Genomic DNA, 14,863 nt, shown 5'->3' with positions numbered 1-14,863 from the left:
CGGGCTCACGGATTCAGTCGCAAGCCTTTGCTTAACCAACGGGCTCATGAACGAAGACTTCCGCAAACACCTCACCACCAAACCCGTGTGGACCATGCACGAGATCCAAAACATCGCCAAAGATTACATAAATGACGAGGAGGTCAGCCAGGTCGTCGCTGCCAACAAGCGGCAACACAACCACACCCAACACGGCAACCCGGCACCTCGACATAACCCACCATCTAGAGAAAATCAAAGGGACCACCCCAAACTAACAAACACAAACCGACCACCAAGAATTGGCAAATTCTCTAATTACACGTCCCTGACAGCACCAATTACCGAGATATACCACCAAATTGCAGATCGAGGCATCATTCCGAAAGCCCGACAACTCAAAGAAAGAACGGGCGGCAACAAAACCCTTTACTGCGACTACCACTGGGGTTACGGGCACAGAACACAAGACTGTTTCGACCTTAAAGATGCCATTGAACAAGCCATAAGAGACGGCAAGCTCCCAGAGTTCGCCAAAATCATCAGAGAACCAAAACGTGCAGAAAGAGACAGGTCGCCAGAAAGAGAAGGGCGCAACCCAAGAATGTAAAAACAACCCCCTAGGGAAAGCCCAGAGGAAGACCCAACCATCATAGTAAACTTCATCACAGGCAAAGACATATCGGGCAAGTCAAAATCAACACTGAAAAAAGATCTCAAAGTCATGGCCGTCAGAAACCAAACTCCAACCACCCTGGCCGACAATACGATAACTTTCCTACATGAGGACTGCCAGCACAGCACCTCGGCTGAAGACGCCCCCTTCGTCATCTCGGCAAGGATCGGAACAGGACTAGTACGAAGGATACTGTTGGACACTGGTGCAGACTCAAACATCCTCTTCCGAGGAGCCTTCGACAAACTCGGGCTCCACAACGACAATCTCCAAACACACCACAACGGCGTCACAGGACTCGGAGACAACTTCCTCAAACCGGACGGCTCAATCACCCTCCCCATCACCATAGGGACAGGTAACCAGAGGAAGACAATCCTATCCGAATTCGTGGTCCTAAAAGACTCCACCGCCTACAACGTCATTCTCAGAAGAAAAACAACCAATGACTTCTCTGCCGTCATCTTTACCAAATATCTCCTCATGAAGTTCACAACTGAAGACGACTCCATCGGCACTATCCACGGAGACCGGGAGGTCGCAGCAGAGTGCGACAACACCAGCCTAGCTCTACAGAAGAAATCCCGGGATGCGGCTGGAATATTCCTAGCCGACCTGGACGCTCGACAAGATGGCCAACCCAGGACAGAGCCAGAAGGCGACATGGAAAAACTACAAATAGGGCCAACCAAAGAGGAATACACCTTCATCAACAGGAACCTCCCATATGATCTTAAAGAGGATCTTTCCCAACTCCTGAAACAAAATAGAGACTTGTTCGCATTCACACCAGCCGACATGCCGGGAATAAACCCCGACCTAATGTCCCACTGGCTAGCCGAGGACCCCAAAGCCAAACCAGTAGCACAAAGGAGACGAAAAATGTCACCAGACAGAGCCGCCAAGGTCAAAAGGCAAGTTAAAGCCCTACTCGAAGCCAACTTCATCAGGGAACTCCCCTACACGACCTAGCTAGCCAATGTCGTGCTAGTGAAGAAATCTAACGGGAAGTGGCGAATGTGCGTCGACTACACGGACCTCAACAAAAGCCTGTCCAAAAGACGCCTTTCCCCTACCAAACATCGACGGATTGGTAGATGCCACATCTGGCCATCGATACCTCAGCTTCATGGACGCATACTCCGGCTACAACCAGATACCGATGCACCGACTTGACGAAGAAAAAACAACATTCATCACCCCAGACGGGACGTACTGCTACACAGTAATGCTCTTCGGCTTGAAAAATGCCGGAGCCACTTACCAAAGACTCGTCAACAAGATATTCCAGAATCTGTCCGAAAGCAAACTAGAAGTTTACATAGACGACATGCTCGCCAAGACAGAGTCCGGCGAGCAACTTGTCAGCGACCTCAACCTCATAATGAACACCCTACGAAAACACCAAATGCGACTCAACCCGACAAAATGTGCCTTCGGAATGGAGGCAGGAAAGTTCCTCGGCTTTATGATCACGCAACGCGGAGTTGAAGCCAACCCGAAAAAATGTCGTGCCATCCTTGAAATGACAAACCCTAAAAACCTTAACGACATCCAAAAGCTCACCGGACGGCTCACTGTGCTATCCCGTTTTCTCGGAGCATCGGCACAAAAAGCAATCCCCTTCTTTAAGCTAATGAAGAAGGGGATCCCTTTCAAGTGGGAAGTGAAATGCGAAGAAGCATTCCAACACTTCAAAAGAGTCCTGGCGGAACCACCGGTTCTTGCCAAACCCCAGACAGGGGAAACCCTATACCTATACCTCTCTATAACGGAAGAAGCACTCGCAGCGGCACTCATCGGTGAAAATGAGAGAAAGGAACAAGAACCTATCTACTTCATAAGAAAAGTCCTACAAGACACGGAAACTCGCTACTCGCTACTCGCACCTAGAAAAGCTAGCCTTCACACTCCTCACGGCCTCCCGACGTTTGCGACAATATTTTCAGGCCCATCCCGTGACAGTTCGAACCGACCAAGCGGTCAAACAGGTACTACAAAAACCCGACCTAGCGGGAAGGATGCTAGCATGGTCCATCAAACTATCCCAGTTCCAGATCAAGTTCGAACCCCGGTATGCAATCAAACCACAGACCATGGCCGACTTTATCGCCGAGATGACCCCGGGAAACTCCACCCCTGAGTCATGGAAACTACACGTTGACGGCTTATCGAACGTCACCTCCAGAGGTGCCGGAGTCATTCTCGAAAGTCAAAACGGAGTCGTAATGGAACAGTCAGTACGATACAAATTCCCAGTTTCAAATAATCAAGCGAAATATGAGGCCCTCCTGGCAGGCCTAGCCCTAGCCAAGGAAGTCGGAGCAAAGATGCTGGAAATAAATACTGATTCGCTAGTAGTCAGTTCCCAAATTAACGGAGACTACCAAACACGAGATCCCCTGCTTCAACAATACCTTGCCAAGGTGAACAAACTAAAGGAAGAATTCAATCACATCACCATACGGCACGTTCCCAGAGAACGAAATGCCAGAGCAAACCTCCTCTCCAAGCTAGCCAGCACCAAACCAGGACACGGCAACAAATCGCTAATTCAAGAAGTCGTTAAATCACCGTCCATATCAACAACGGCTAACGCTCACCTGACACTCTCCAACTGAGGATCATGGACCTACCCTATTCTGCAATACCTCCTCAACGGAACACTACCTGAAGACCCCAGAGAGGAAAAACAGACAAAAAGGGAAGCCGCCAACTACACGGTTGTCGCAAGACAACTATACAAACGCGGATTCTTGCAACCCCTGCTCAAATGCCTCGAACCCGGGGACACGGAGTACATACTCCACGAAATCCATGAAGGTTGTTGCGGCCACCACATCGGAGGTAAAACCCTTGCCCAGAAAGTCATCCGGGCCGGATACTTCTGGCCCACGGTCATCCGAGACTCCATGCAGTTAGTAAAAAACTGCACAAAATGCCAAAGGCACGCCAACATCCACCAGGCCGCCTGATGAGCGGATAATTTATACGCTTTTTGGCATTATTTTTAGTATGTTTTTAGTAGGATCTAGTTACTTTTAGGGATGTTTTCATTAGTTTTTATGTTAAATTCACATTTCTGGACTTTACTATGAGATTGTGTGTTTTTCTGTGATTTCAGGTATTTTCTGGCTGAAATTGAGGGACTTGAGCAGAAATCAGATTCAGAGGTTGAAGAAGGACTGCTGATGCTGTTGGATTCTGACCTCCCTGCACTCAAAATGGATTTTCTGGAGCTACAGAACACGAAATGGCGCGCTTCCAATTGCGTTGGAAAGTAGACATCCAGGGCTTTCCAGCAATATATAATAGTCTATACTTTGGCCAAGATTAGACGACGTAAACTGGCGTTCAACGCCAGCTCTCTGCCCAATTCTGGCGTCCAGCGCCAGAAAAGGATCCAAAACCAGAGTTGAACGCCAGAAATGGATCAAAACCTGGCGTTCAACTCCACAAATGGCCTCTGCACGTGGAAAGTTAAAGCTCAGCCCAAGCACACACCAAGTAGGCCCCGGAAGTGAATTTATGCATCAATTACTTACTCATGTAAACCCTAGTAGCTAGTTTATTATAAATAGGACCTTTTACTATTGTATTAGACCATCTTTGGATTATCTTTTGATCTATTGATCACGTTTTGGGGGCTGGCCATCTCGGCCATGCCTGGACCTTTCACTTATGTATTTTCACGGTAGAGTTTCTACACTCCATAGATTAAGGTGTGGAGCTCTGCTGTTCCTCAAAGATTAATGCAAAGTACTACTGTTTTCTATTCAATTCATCTTATTTCGCTTCTAAGATATTCATTCGTACTTCAATCTGAATGTGATGAACGTGACAATCATCATCATTCCCTATGAATGCGTGCCTGATAACCACTTCCGTTCTACCTTCGACTGAATGAGTATCTCTTAGATCTCTTAATCAGAATCTTCGTGGCGTAAGCTAGAATGATGGCGGCATTCAAGAGAATCCGGAAAGGTGACCATAGCTTGCTTCATACCGACAATCTCCGTGGGATTCGACCCTTACTCACGTAAGGTATTACTTGGATGACCCAGTGCACTTGCTGGTCAGTTACACGGAGTTGTGAACCGTGGTTTTGGCATCAAGTTTTTGGCGCCATTTCCAGGGAAAGAAAGAGCAATGAACTTTACATAATTAAAGTGTAATCACGATTCCGCGTACCAAGTTTTTGGCGCCGTTGCCGGGGATTATTCGAGTTTGGACAACTAACGGTTCATCTTGTTGCTCAGATTAGGTAATTTTCTTTTTTTTTTTTTTTCAAAAATTTTTCAAAAATATTTCAAAATTTTTTCCTTTGTTTTCGAAAAAAAAAATTTATTCAAAATTTTTAAAGAATGAATTCTAGTGTTTCATGAAGCATGTGAAGCCTGGCTGGCTGTAAAGCCATGTCTAAATTCTTTTGGACTGAGGCTTCCAAACCATCAGCATAGAGGCAAGTTACTTCGATAAGTAATGAGCAGTATATTCTCTTATGTTACATGCTGAAGCTTGGCTGGCCATTGGCCATGTCTAGTGTTTTGGACCGGAGCTTTCATTGAAAGCTTGGCTGGCTAGTGAGCCATGTCTAATTCCTGGACTGAAGCTTTAGACTAAGAATGCAAGATTCCTGGAATTCATGTTAAAAATTTTGGAATCCTTATTTTTTCTTTTTCATATAATTTTTGAAAAAATCCAAAAAAAAAAAAAAATTAGAAAATCATAAAAACCAAAAAATATTTTGTGTTTCTTGTTTGAGTCTTGAGTCATATCATAAGTTTGGTGTCACTTGCATATGCATCTTGCATTTTTCAAAAATATCATGCATTCATAGTGTTCTTCATGATCTTCAAGTTGTTCTTGGTAAGTCTTCTTGTTTGATCTTGATGTTTTCATATTTTGTGTCTTTTCTTGTTTTACATGTGCATTTTTCGTTTCTTAGAGTCTAAACATGAAAGATTTCTAAGTTTGGTGTCTTACATGTTTTCTTTGCATCAAAAAAATTTTTCAAAAATATGTTCTTGATGTTCATCTTGACATTCAAAGTGTTCTTGGTGTTCATCTTGACATTCATATCATTCATGCATGCATTCATTGTTTTGATTCAAAATTTTCATGCATTGAGTCTTTTTGTTGTTTTTCTCTCTCATCATAAAAATTCAAAAATAAAAAAAAATATCTTTCCCTTTTTCTCTCATCAAATTCGAAAATTTGAGTTGACTTTTTCAAAAATTTTTAAAATCAAGTTGTTTCTTATGAGTCAAATCAAATTTTCAATTTGAAAATCTTATCTTTTTCAAAATCTTTCTCAAAAATCAAATCTTTTTCAAATCTCTTAGTTATTTTCGAAAATTACAAAAATATTTTTCAAAAATATTTTTCTTATTTTTATATCAAATTTTCGAAAATAACATAATCAATTAATGTTTTGATTCAAAAATTTGAAGTTTGTTACTTGCTTGTTAAGAAAGATTCAAACTTTAAGTTCTAGAATCATATCTTGTGATTCCTTATGAATCAAGTCATTAATTGAGATTTTAAAAATCAAATCTTTTTCAAAACTAATTTCTAAAATATCTTCTTATCTTACCTTTTTCAAAAAGTTAGTTTCAAAATATCTTTTCTAACCTCCTAACTTCTTATCTTTTCAAAATTTGTTCAACTAACTAACTAACTTTTTGTTTGTTTTTTAACTTTTTTAAAACCACCTAACTAACTCTCTCTCTCTCTCTAATTTTCGAAAATATATCCCCTCTTTTTCAAAAATTTCTTTTTTCTTAACTATTTATTTTATTTTTGATTTAAAAAAAAAAAATTCGAAAAAAAAAATACAAACCTTTTTCAAAAACTATTTTCGAAAATCTCTAACTCTTTTTCAAAAATTATTTTCGAAAATTCTCCCTCTCCCATCTTATTCTATTTATTTATTCATTTACTAACATCTCATCTCACATCTCTGCCCTCCTCACAGTTGTGTTTCTTTCTTTACATCACATTCTTTGTCTCCCTCTTTCCTTCCACTCACAAAGGGACCCCTATACTGTGGTATAAAGGATCCATATTATTATTATTATTTTTTCTGTGCCCTCTTCTTTGTCATATGAGCAGGAGCAAGGACAAGAATATTCTTGTTGAAGCAGATCCAGAACCTGAAAGGACTCTGAAGAGAAAACTAAGAGAAGCTAAATTACAACAATCCAGAGATAACCTTGCAGAAATTTTCGAACAGGAAGAGGAGATGACAGCCGAAAATAATAATAATGCAAGGAAGATGCTTGGTGACTTTACTACACCTAATTTCAATTTACATGGAAAAAGCATCTCCATTCCTGCCATTGGAGCAAACAACTTTGAGCTGAAACCTCAATTAGTTTCTCTGATGCAGCAGAACTGCAAGTTTCATGGACTTTCATCTGAAGATCCTTTTCAGTTCTTAACTGAATTCTTGTAGATATGTGATACTGTTAAGACTAATGGAGTAGATCCTGAAGTCTACAGGCTCATGCTTTTCCCTTTTGCTGTAAGAGACAGAGCTAGATTATGGTTGGATTCTCAATCCAAAGACAGCCTGAACTCTTGGGATAAGCTGGTCACGGCTTTCTTAGCCAAGTACTTTCCTCCTCAAAAGCTGAGCAAGCTTAGAGCTGATGTTCAAACCTTCAGATAGAAAGAAGGTGAATCCCTCTATGAAGCTTGGGAAAGATACAAACAGTTGACCAAAAAGTGTCCTTCTGACATGCTTTCAGAATGGACCATCCTGGATATATTCTATGATGGTTTATCTGAGCTATCAAAGATGTCACTGGACACTTCTGCAGGTGGATTTATTCACCTAAAGAAAACGCCTGTAGAAGCTCAAGAACTCATTGACATGGTTGCTAATAACCAGTTCATGTACACTTCTGAAAGGAATCCTGTGAATAATGGGACGCCTATGAAGAAGGGAGTTCTTGAGATTGATACTCTGAATGCCATATTGGCTCAGAATAAAATATTGACTCAGCAAGTCAATATGATCTCTCAGAGTCTTTATGGAATGCAAGCTGCATCCAACAGTACTCAAGAGGCATCTTCTGAAGAAGAAGCTTATGATCCTGAGAACCCTGCAATAGCAGAGGTGAATTACTTAGGTGAACCTTATGGAAACACCTATAACTCATCATGGAGAAATCATCCAAATTTCTCATGGAAGGATCAAAAGTCTCAACAAGGCTTTAATAATGGTGGAAGAAACAGGTTTAGCAATAATAAACCTTTTTTATCATCCACTCAGCAACAGACAGAGGACTCTAAACAAAATACTTCTAATTTAGCAAACTTAGTCTCTGATCTGTCCAAGGCCACTATGAGTTTCATGAATGAAACAAGGTCTTCCATTAGAAATTTGGAAGCACAAGTGGGCCAGCTGAGTAAGAGGATCACTGAAATCCCTCCTAGTACTCTCCCAAGCAATACAGAAGAGAACCCAAAAGGAGAGTGCAAGGCCATTGACATAAGCACCATGGCCGAACCTGTAAAGGAAGGAGAGGACGTGAATCCCAAGGAGGAAGACCTCCTGGGGCGTCCAGTGATCAATAAGGAGCTTCCCTCTGAGGAACCAAAGGACTCTGAGGCTCATCTAGAGACCATAGAGATCCCATTAAACCTCCTTATGCCATTCATGAGCTCTGATGAGTATTCCTCTTCTGAAGAGAATGAGGATATTACTGAAGAGCAAACAACCAAGTTTCTTGGTGCAATCATAAAGCTGAATGCCAAATTATTTGGCATTGATACTTGGGAAGTTGAACCTCCCTTGTTCGTCAATGAACTAAGTGATCTGGATCAACTGACATTGCCTCAGAAGAGACAGGATCCTGGAAAGTTCATAATACCTTGTACCATAGGCACCATGATATTTAAGGCTCTGTGTGACCTTGGTTCAGGAATAAACCTCATGCCCCTCTCTGTAATAGAGAAACTGGGAATCTATGGGGTGCAAGCTGCTAAAATCTCATTAGAGATGGCAGACAATTCAGAAAAAAGGAATATGGACAAGTAGAGGATGTGTTAGTAAAGGTTGAAGACCTTTACATCCCTGCTGATTTCATAGTCCTGGATACTGGAAAGGAAGAGGATGAATCCATCATCCTAGGAAGACCTTTCCTGGCCATAGCAAGAGCTGTGATTGATGTTGACAGAGGTGAACTAGTCCTTCAATGGAATGAGGACTCCCTTGTGTTTAAAACTCAAGGATCTCCCTCTGCAACCATGGAGAGGAAGCATGAAAAGCTTCTCTCAAAGCAGAGTCAACCCAAGCCCCCACAGTCAAACTCTAAGTTTGGTGTTGGAGAGTCTCAACAATGCTCTGAACATCTGTGAGGCTCCATGAGAGCCCACTGTCAAGCTACTGACATTAAAGAAGTACTTGTTGGGAGGCAACCCAATGTTTATTTATCTAATTTTTATTTTCATTATTTTTCATGTCTTTATAGGTTCATGATCATGTGGAGTCACAAAATAAATAGAAAAATTAAAAAACAGAATAAAAAATAGCAGAAGAAAAATCACACCCTGGAGGAGCATCTGTCTGGCGTTCAGCGCCAGAACAGTGCATGGTTCTGGCGCTGAACGCCCAAAATGGGCAGCTTCTGGGCGCTAAACGCCAGAACAGGCATGGTTCTGGCGTTCAACGCCAGAAATGGCACACAAATGGGCGTTGAACGCCCAAAATGGCCACCAACCTGGCGCTGAACGCCCAGAGTTGTGTGCAAAGGCATTTTTACATGCCTAATGGGTGCAAGGATGTAAATCCTTGAACACCTCAGGATCTGTGGACCCCACAGGATCCACTCAGGATCTGTGGACCCCACAGAATCCCCACCTACCTCCACTCACTTCTTCTCACCACTCTCTTTCACACAACCCCATAAACACTCTTCCCCAAAAACCCTTCACCAATCACCTCAATCTCTCTTCCCCATCACCTCTTCACCACTCACATCCATCCATTCTTCCCCATAAACCTACCTCATAAACCCCACCTACCTTCAAAATTCAAAACCAATTTCCCACCCAAACCCACCCATATGGCCGAAACCTTTCCCCCCTCCCTTCCCTATATAAAGCCATCCATTCTTCTTCAAATTCACACAACACAACCCCTCTATACCCTTCTTGGCCGAACCACATCACCTTCTCCCTCTCCTCCATTTCTTCTTCTTCTTCATCTATTCTTTCTTCTCTTGCTCGAGGGCGAGCAAAATTCTAAGTTTGGTGTGGTGACGAACGGATTTTTAATGGTATAGAAATTCACTAATAAAATCTCGTTGTAAAGTATAGTTTCTAAACCAAGCAATAATCCTTTCATACAAAAAGTTGTTTGTCACTAGTACAAACCCCTAAAATTTATAAACCGAAGTATTGGACCTCGGGTCGTTCTCCCTAGGAATTACAATAAAGTGTCTTGTTATTGGTTATGAGTTATTTTGGGGTTTTGGATAAGAAGCATGAAAAGTAAATGGCAATGAAAGTAAATCAACAACTATAAAAGGTTCTTGGCAAGGTATGAAAATTAGAAGTCCTATCCTAGTTATCCTTCTCAATTGTGATGAGAATTATTCATTGCTACCACTTAGTTAACCCTTACTAATTAAAGGAAAGTCAAGTGGATGAATTGACTTGAGCCACAAGTCCTAGCCAACTCCCAAGGAAAGACTAGCTTTAGTGCACTCCAAACCAATTAGCAATCTCTCCAATTATCAATCAACAAAGGAATTAGATAACTCAAGTGTCACTAATTACTCTACCTAGGCCAAGAGGAACAAAATCTACACTAAAACTAAAAGAGACATTTCAACAAACACATAAAGTGCAATAGAAGTAAACATTATTAATTGCAAGAATTAAAGGAATCTACAACTAAAAAGGCAAGAGATCAACAATAGAAAAGCAAGGAAGAACAATTATTATGAATTACCTCCTATTGAATTGAAAGAAAATGGAAGGAACAATAGTAGATCTACAACAAAACATAAGAACAACATAAAGGAAATTACAACAAAAGAATGGAAGAAGATGAGGGTAGCAACAAAGAATTGAGAGATAGAAGGAGATGAAAGCATGAATTAAACTCTAGATCTAAGATTATTGAACTAAACCTAATCCTAATTCTAGAGAGAAGTGAGAGCTTCTCTCTCTAGAACTCTAAACTAAAAGTGATTAGTGGTTGGGAATGATGATGATTCCCAAGTGATGTTATGCCTTCCCCTTAATCCTTCATCCTTTTATTCCTTTCCCTTAGCAATTTGGCGCCAAAAATGGGTTCAGAAACCCTCTCAAATCGCCAGGCATGTGTTGCATTAATGAGGTCATGTGCCAGCATCGGCGCGTGCGCGCATGGTACGCGTGCGCGTCCCTGGTCGATTCTGCAATGTGCGCGCGAGCGCCTTGTGCGCGTGCGCGTGCATGGCTGACTTTGCTTCTTTGACTTTTTATGCTTCTCTCCACTTGTATGCTTCCTTCCTTGCTTCCTTTGATCCATGCCTAGCCTATTTCAATCCTGGAATTACTAGCAAACACATCAAGGCATCTTATGGAATCAAACAGAAACTAGAATTCATCAAAATAAGGCTTAAAAAGCATGTTTTTACACTTAAGTACAATTATGGAAGAGATAACAAAACCATGCTAATTCTTAGGCTAAATGTGACAAAAGGTTATCAAAATACTCTAAATTCAATGCAAAACAAACCATCAAATTGGGGTTTGTCAACCTCCCCACACTTAAGCCTTAGCATGTCCTCATGCTAAAATAAGAAGGAACTAAGGGTTATGACATTTATTGAACGCAACGAAACTATATGAGTCCTATCTAAATGCAACTATCTAAAGCAATTGGAAATGCTTAGTTCAAACAAATCAATTCCCAAGAGAGCATGTGTAAGCACAAGAGCTAGGTAATAAGGACTAAGTCCAAACCACAATTGTATTGAATTGTCAAAAGAGTTCAAACTTGCAAGAATATAGATAATATAGGTGAATACATGTAATTGAACTTTTGAACCCTCACCGGATGTGTATCCGCTCTATTCGCTCAAGTGTTTAAGGGTTAATTCACTCAATTCTCTTCTAATCATGTTTTCCAAAATTTGATTTTCTTCTAACAATCAACACTTATTCAATGCGTGCATACATTCATCATGAGGTCTTTCATTTAGGTTGTAATGGGGTTAGGGTCAAGGTAGGATCATTTATGGTCAAGTGGACTAGGATTTGAATCTTTGATTAGCATAGACTTTCCCACCTAACCTATTTAATGACCTATACAAATGCAGCTATTCTAACTACCCATTCTTCACTTTTTCTTACATACTCATGCAATTTTTTTTTATTTGATTCACAACACCTATGCATTGATTCCTTTTTATTGACTTCACTTTGGGGCATTTTGTCCCCTTTTATTATTATTATTTTTTTTTCTTCTCTTTTTTTTTTCTTTCATTTTATTTTTTCTTTTCATCATTTTTTTTTCTTTATATATATTTTTTTCTTTTTCTTCTTTCAAACTAAATACAAGAACATCAATGCATAAGGTCTCTACATTTGATCAATACATGAATATGTGCCCAATTCCTAAACATAAAAGTGTATTGCCCCTTTTTATCCCATCCAATGTTCCCAAGCCTCACCAACTTTGAATAATAAAACACTCTCACTAGCCTAGGTCAATCAAAGATCCAAACAAGGATTTTTCATTGGTTTTCTGCCTTAGGCTTGTAATGTGCTAAAATAAGAATAAGTTGGTTAAGCGTAGGCTCAAAATTGGCTAACAATGGAGAGTAAAAGGTTGGCTATTTGGGTAAGTGGCTAATGAAATAATGGCCTCAATCATATAAATGCACAAACACAAGAAATAAACGGATATATAGAATCAAGCAAATTAAGGATCACAATCATGGAAAGAGAACAATTTCACACAAGAATGGAAAATAAGTGGTTATAAAATGTAACCACATCAATAGGCTCAAGTCTCACAAGCTTGTGTTCTCAATTCAATACATGCTTCACAAGGTAGGAAATTCAAGCAAGTTTCAAAAATTCTCTTTCAATCAATTGGGTTAATGCCCTATATTTAAACTTCTTGAAAAATCTCAGTGTTTGACTAAGCATTGTTGTGATTGAAAAGTTCAAAAAATTTTCTTAGTTCACCCTTTCCTTTTTCACTTAGAGCCAATATATTATGCAAAAAGGGTGACTAAATATTTGCAATCCAAAGTATGATTTCTAATCACAACTACAAACTAAAAACAAAGATAAACAAGATGTATAAGGAAGAATCCAACTAAAAGTACGGAATCTATCATCCAAAACATCTAAAAATATCCAAAAGCATCAAAATATCTAAAATCCAAAATAAGCAATAAAAATATCCAAAGCAAACTAGAAATGCATCAAAATATATACAAAGATGTGCAAAATGAGATAACTAGGCCGAAAAGTTCACCGGTTCCCAAATAATGCTACCGGTGCCCTCCCCACACTTAAAATCAAGCATCGTCCTCGATGCTAAACCGGAGGATCAGTGGGAGGTACAACGATAGGCTCTGGCTCTGACTGTGGCTGTGGGACCGGCTGAGTCTCCTGTGTCTGAGGTGGCTCTGTAGTGTCAGGGGCATCCTGCTGAACTGGCGCCTCCGCGTCCTCCTCCTGATGATCCAGCTCATCGGAGGCCGGAGAATCGGGAAGCGGAGGTAGCTCAGCGCCCAGAGAGATAAGTGCCTGGTCCATCCGATCCAAACGGCGTCTGACGTGGTGTCGCTCTCGCTCTAAGAACCGGAAGAGACGTTGGACCAGGAGATAGGTAGGCTCAGGTGCTGCTGGAGGGCCTGTAGATGGTGAAGGAGCTGCGGTCGTAGAAGATGATGGGCCAGCTGTAGGGGCTGGTGGTGAAGGTGTCCCTACGACAGCTCTAGCCCGAGAGCGGCGTCTAGTAGGTGGCTTCTCGTGCACCCAAACACCCCAGGGGATAGTAACCTCCCTGTCATCTGCATCAACTGGTGGTGGTCGCACATCATCATCTGACCACGGGACATCAGCTTAGGCCGCCATAGTCGTGACCAATGTAGGAAATGGAAGTAGGCCACGAATATGCGCCCGCCACATGCACTGTCGGATAAGTCTAGGGAAGGAGACATCCTTCCCCTCCATAACACACCCGATCAGCAGAAGCATCTCCATGGGGACCTCAGAAAAGTGGGTGGTAGGCGGGACGTAGTGGGCGAAGATCATCTGCCAAGTCCTGGCCTCCCTAGTCAAATGAGTGAATAACATCCCCTTTGGCTTGGTGTTGCCTGCGTCCATAACCCATGAAGCGTCCGGTATCCCAATCACGCGCCGAAGCGCCTCATAATCAAAAGTCATGGTATGGATGGCTATCTCAGCCTGATGATGGGCACACAGGTCATGCGGAATGTGTCGGCAATGTAATGCCTCCCCAATGGCGGTCTCGGTGACCATAATCTCTCTACCCCGCACCTGAACTGAATCCAAGGTCGGACGGAAAAAATTGTAGTAGAATTCCTTCACCCAAGATATATTTATGTCACCCAAGTCCCGGTCAACAAAGTCAATACCTAACTCAAGGATCCGACCGGTAATGTGCCGTCTCACATCATTAGGTAGGAGCAACTTCTTCTCAACATTTAGCTTCGTGGTTCGATATCTAGAGAACCGAAGCTCACAGTAGAGATTGGAGAATTTGTCTGGATTGGTAGAAGGCAACTGCTGATTCTCTTTATCCTCGTCATGCAATGGATTCTTAGCATAGTTCTTGTAGATGGAAGGAATGGAGGGGGTAGAGTGTTTTCTCTTCTTAGAGGCGGTGGCTATGGCTTTGCCTTTATCCGACATCCTGAAAAATGTGATAGAATATATAAAACATTTAGCATGTAGCAAAAAATGGTCAGGTCATAACTGACAAAGAACAATCATGATGTTGCAATGAATATGCAAAAGTGAACAAGTAAACCAAAAGAATGCAAGCTTCATTAAGATCAACAACTCATATTCACAAGGCAATAATATCATCATATAGTTGGAGGAATTTGTTAAAGATGGTTAAAGGTGAGTGGAAGTGGAATGGTTAAAGAAGTTAGTAAGTTAGAAAAGTAGGTTAGTGATATGATGATATTTATGCGTAATGAAAAGAAAAGTTGTGGTTTA

General features: G+C 41.3%; 1 protein-coding gene and 1 non-coding gene across 2 annotated transcripts; one reads left to right on the top strand and one right to left on the bottom strand.

Annotated features, from left to right (window-relative positions):
- The first annotated feature begins 703 nt into the window (after positions 1-703).
- Positions 704-1,627, top strand: LOC140178647 (uncharacterized). The gene has a single exon (XM_072215855.1). It carries the CDS (start codon positions 704-706, stop codon positions 1,625-1,627), a length of 924 nt encoding a protein of 307 aa, XP_072071956.1.
- Positions 1,628-7,295: 5,668 nt separating this feature from the next.
- LOC112746153 (small nucleolar RNA R71) lies at positions 7,296-7,403 on the bottom strand. Its single transcript, XR_003174049.1, has one exon. It is a non-coding gene; the product is annotated as a small nucleolar RNA R71 (small nucleolar RNA).
- Between the last annotated feature and the right edge of the window lie 7,460 nt (positions 7,404-14,863).

This window comes from Arachis hypogaea, chromosome 14 (genome assembly GCF_003086295.3).
Source record: "Arachis hypogaea cultivar Tifrunner chromosome 14, arahy.Tifrunner.gnm2.J5K5, whole genome shotgun sequence".
NCBI lineage: Eukaryota > Viridiplantae > Streptophyta > Magnoliopsida > Fabales > Fabaceae > Arachis > Arachis hypogaea.
This window is presented reverse-complemented; position numbering and strand designations above follow the sequence as displayed.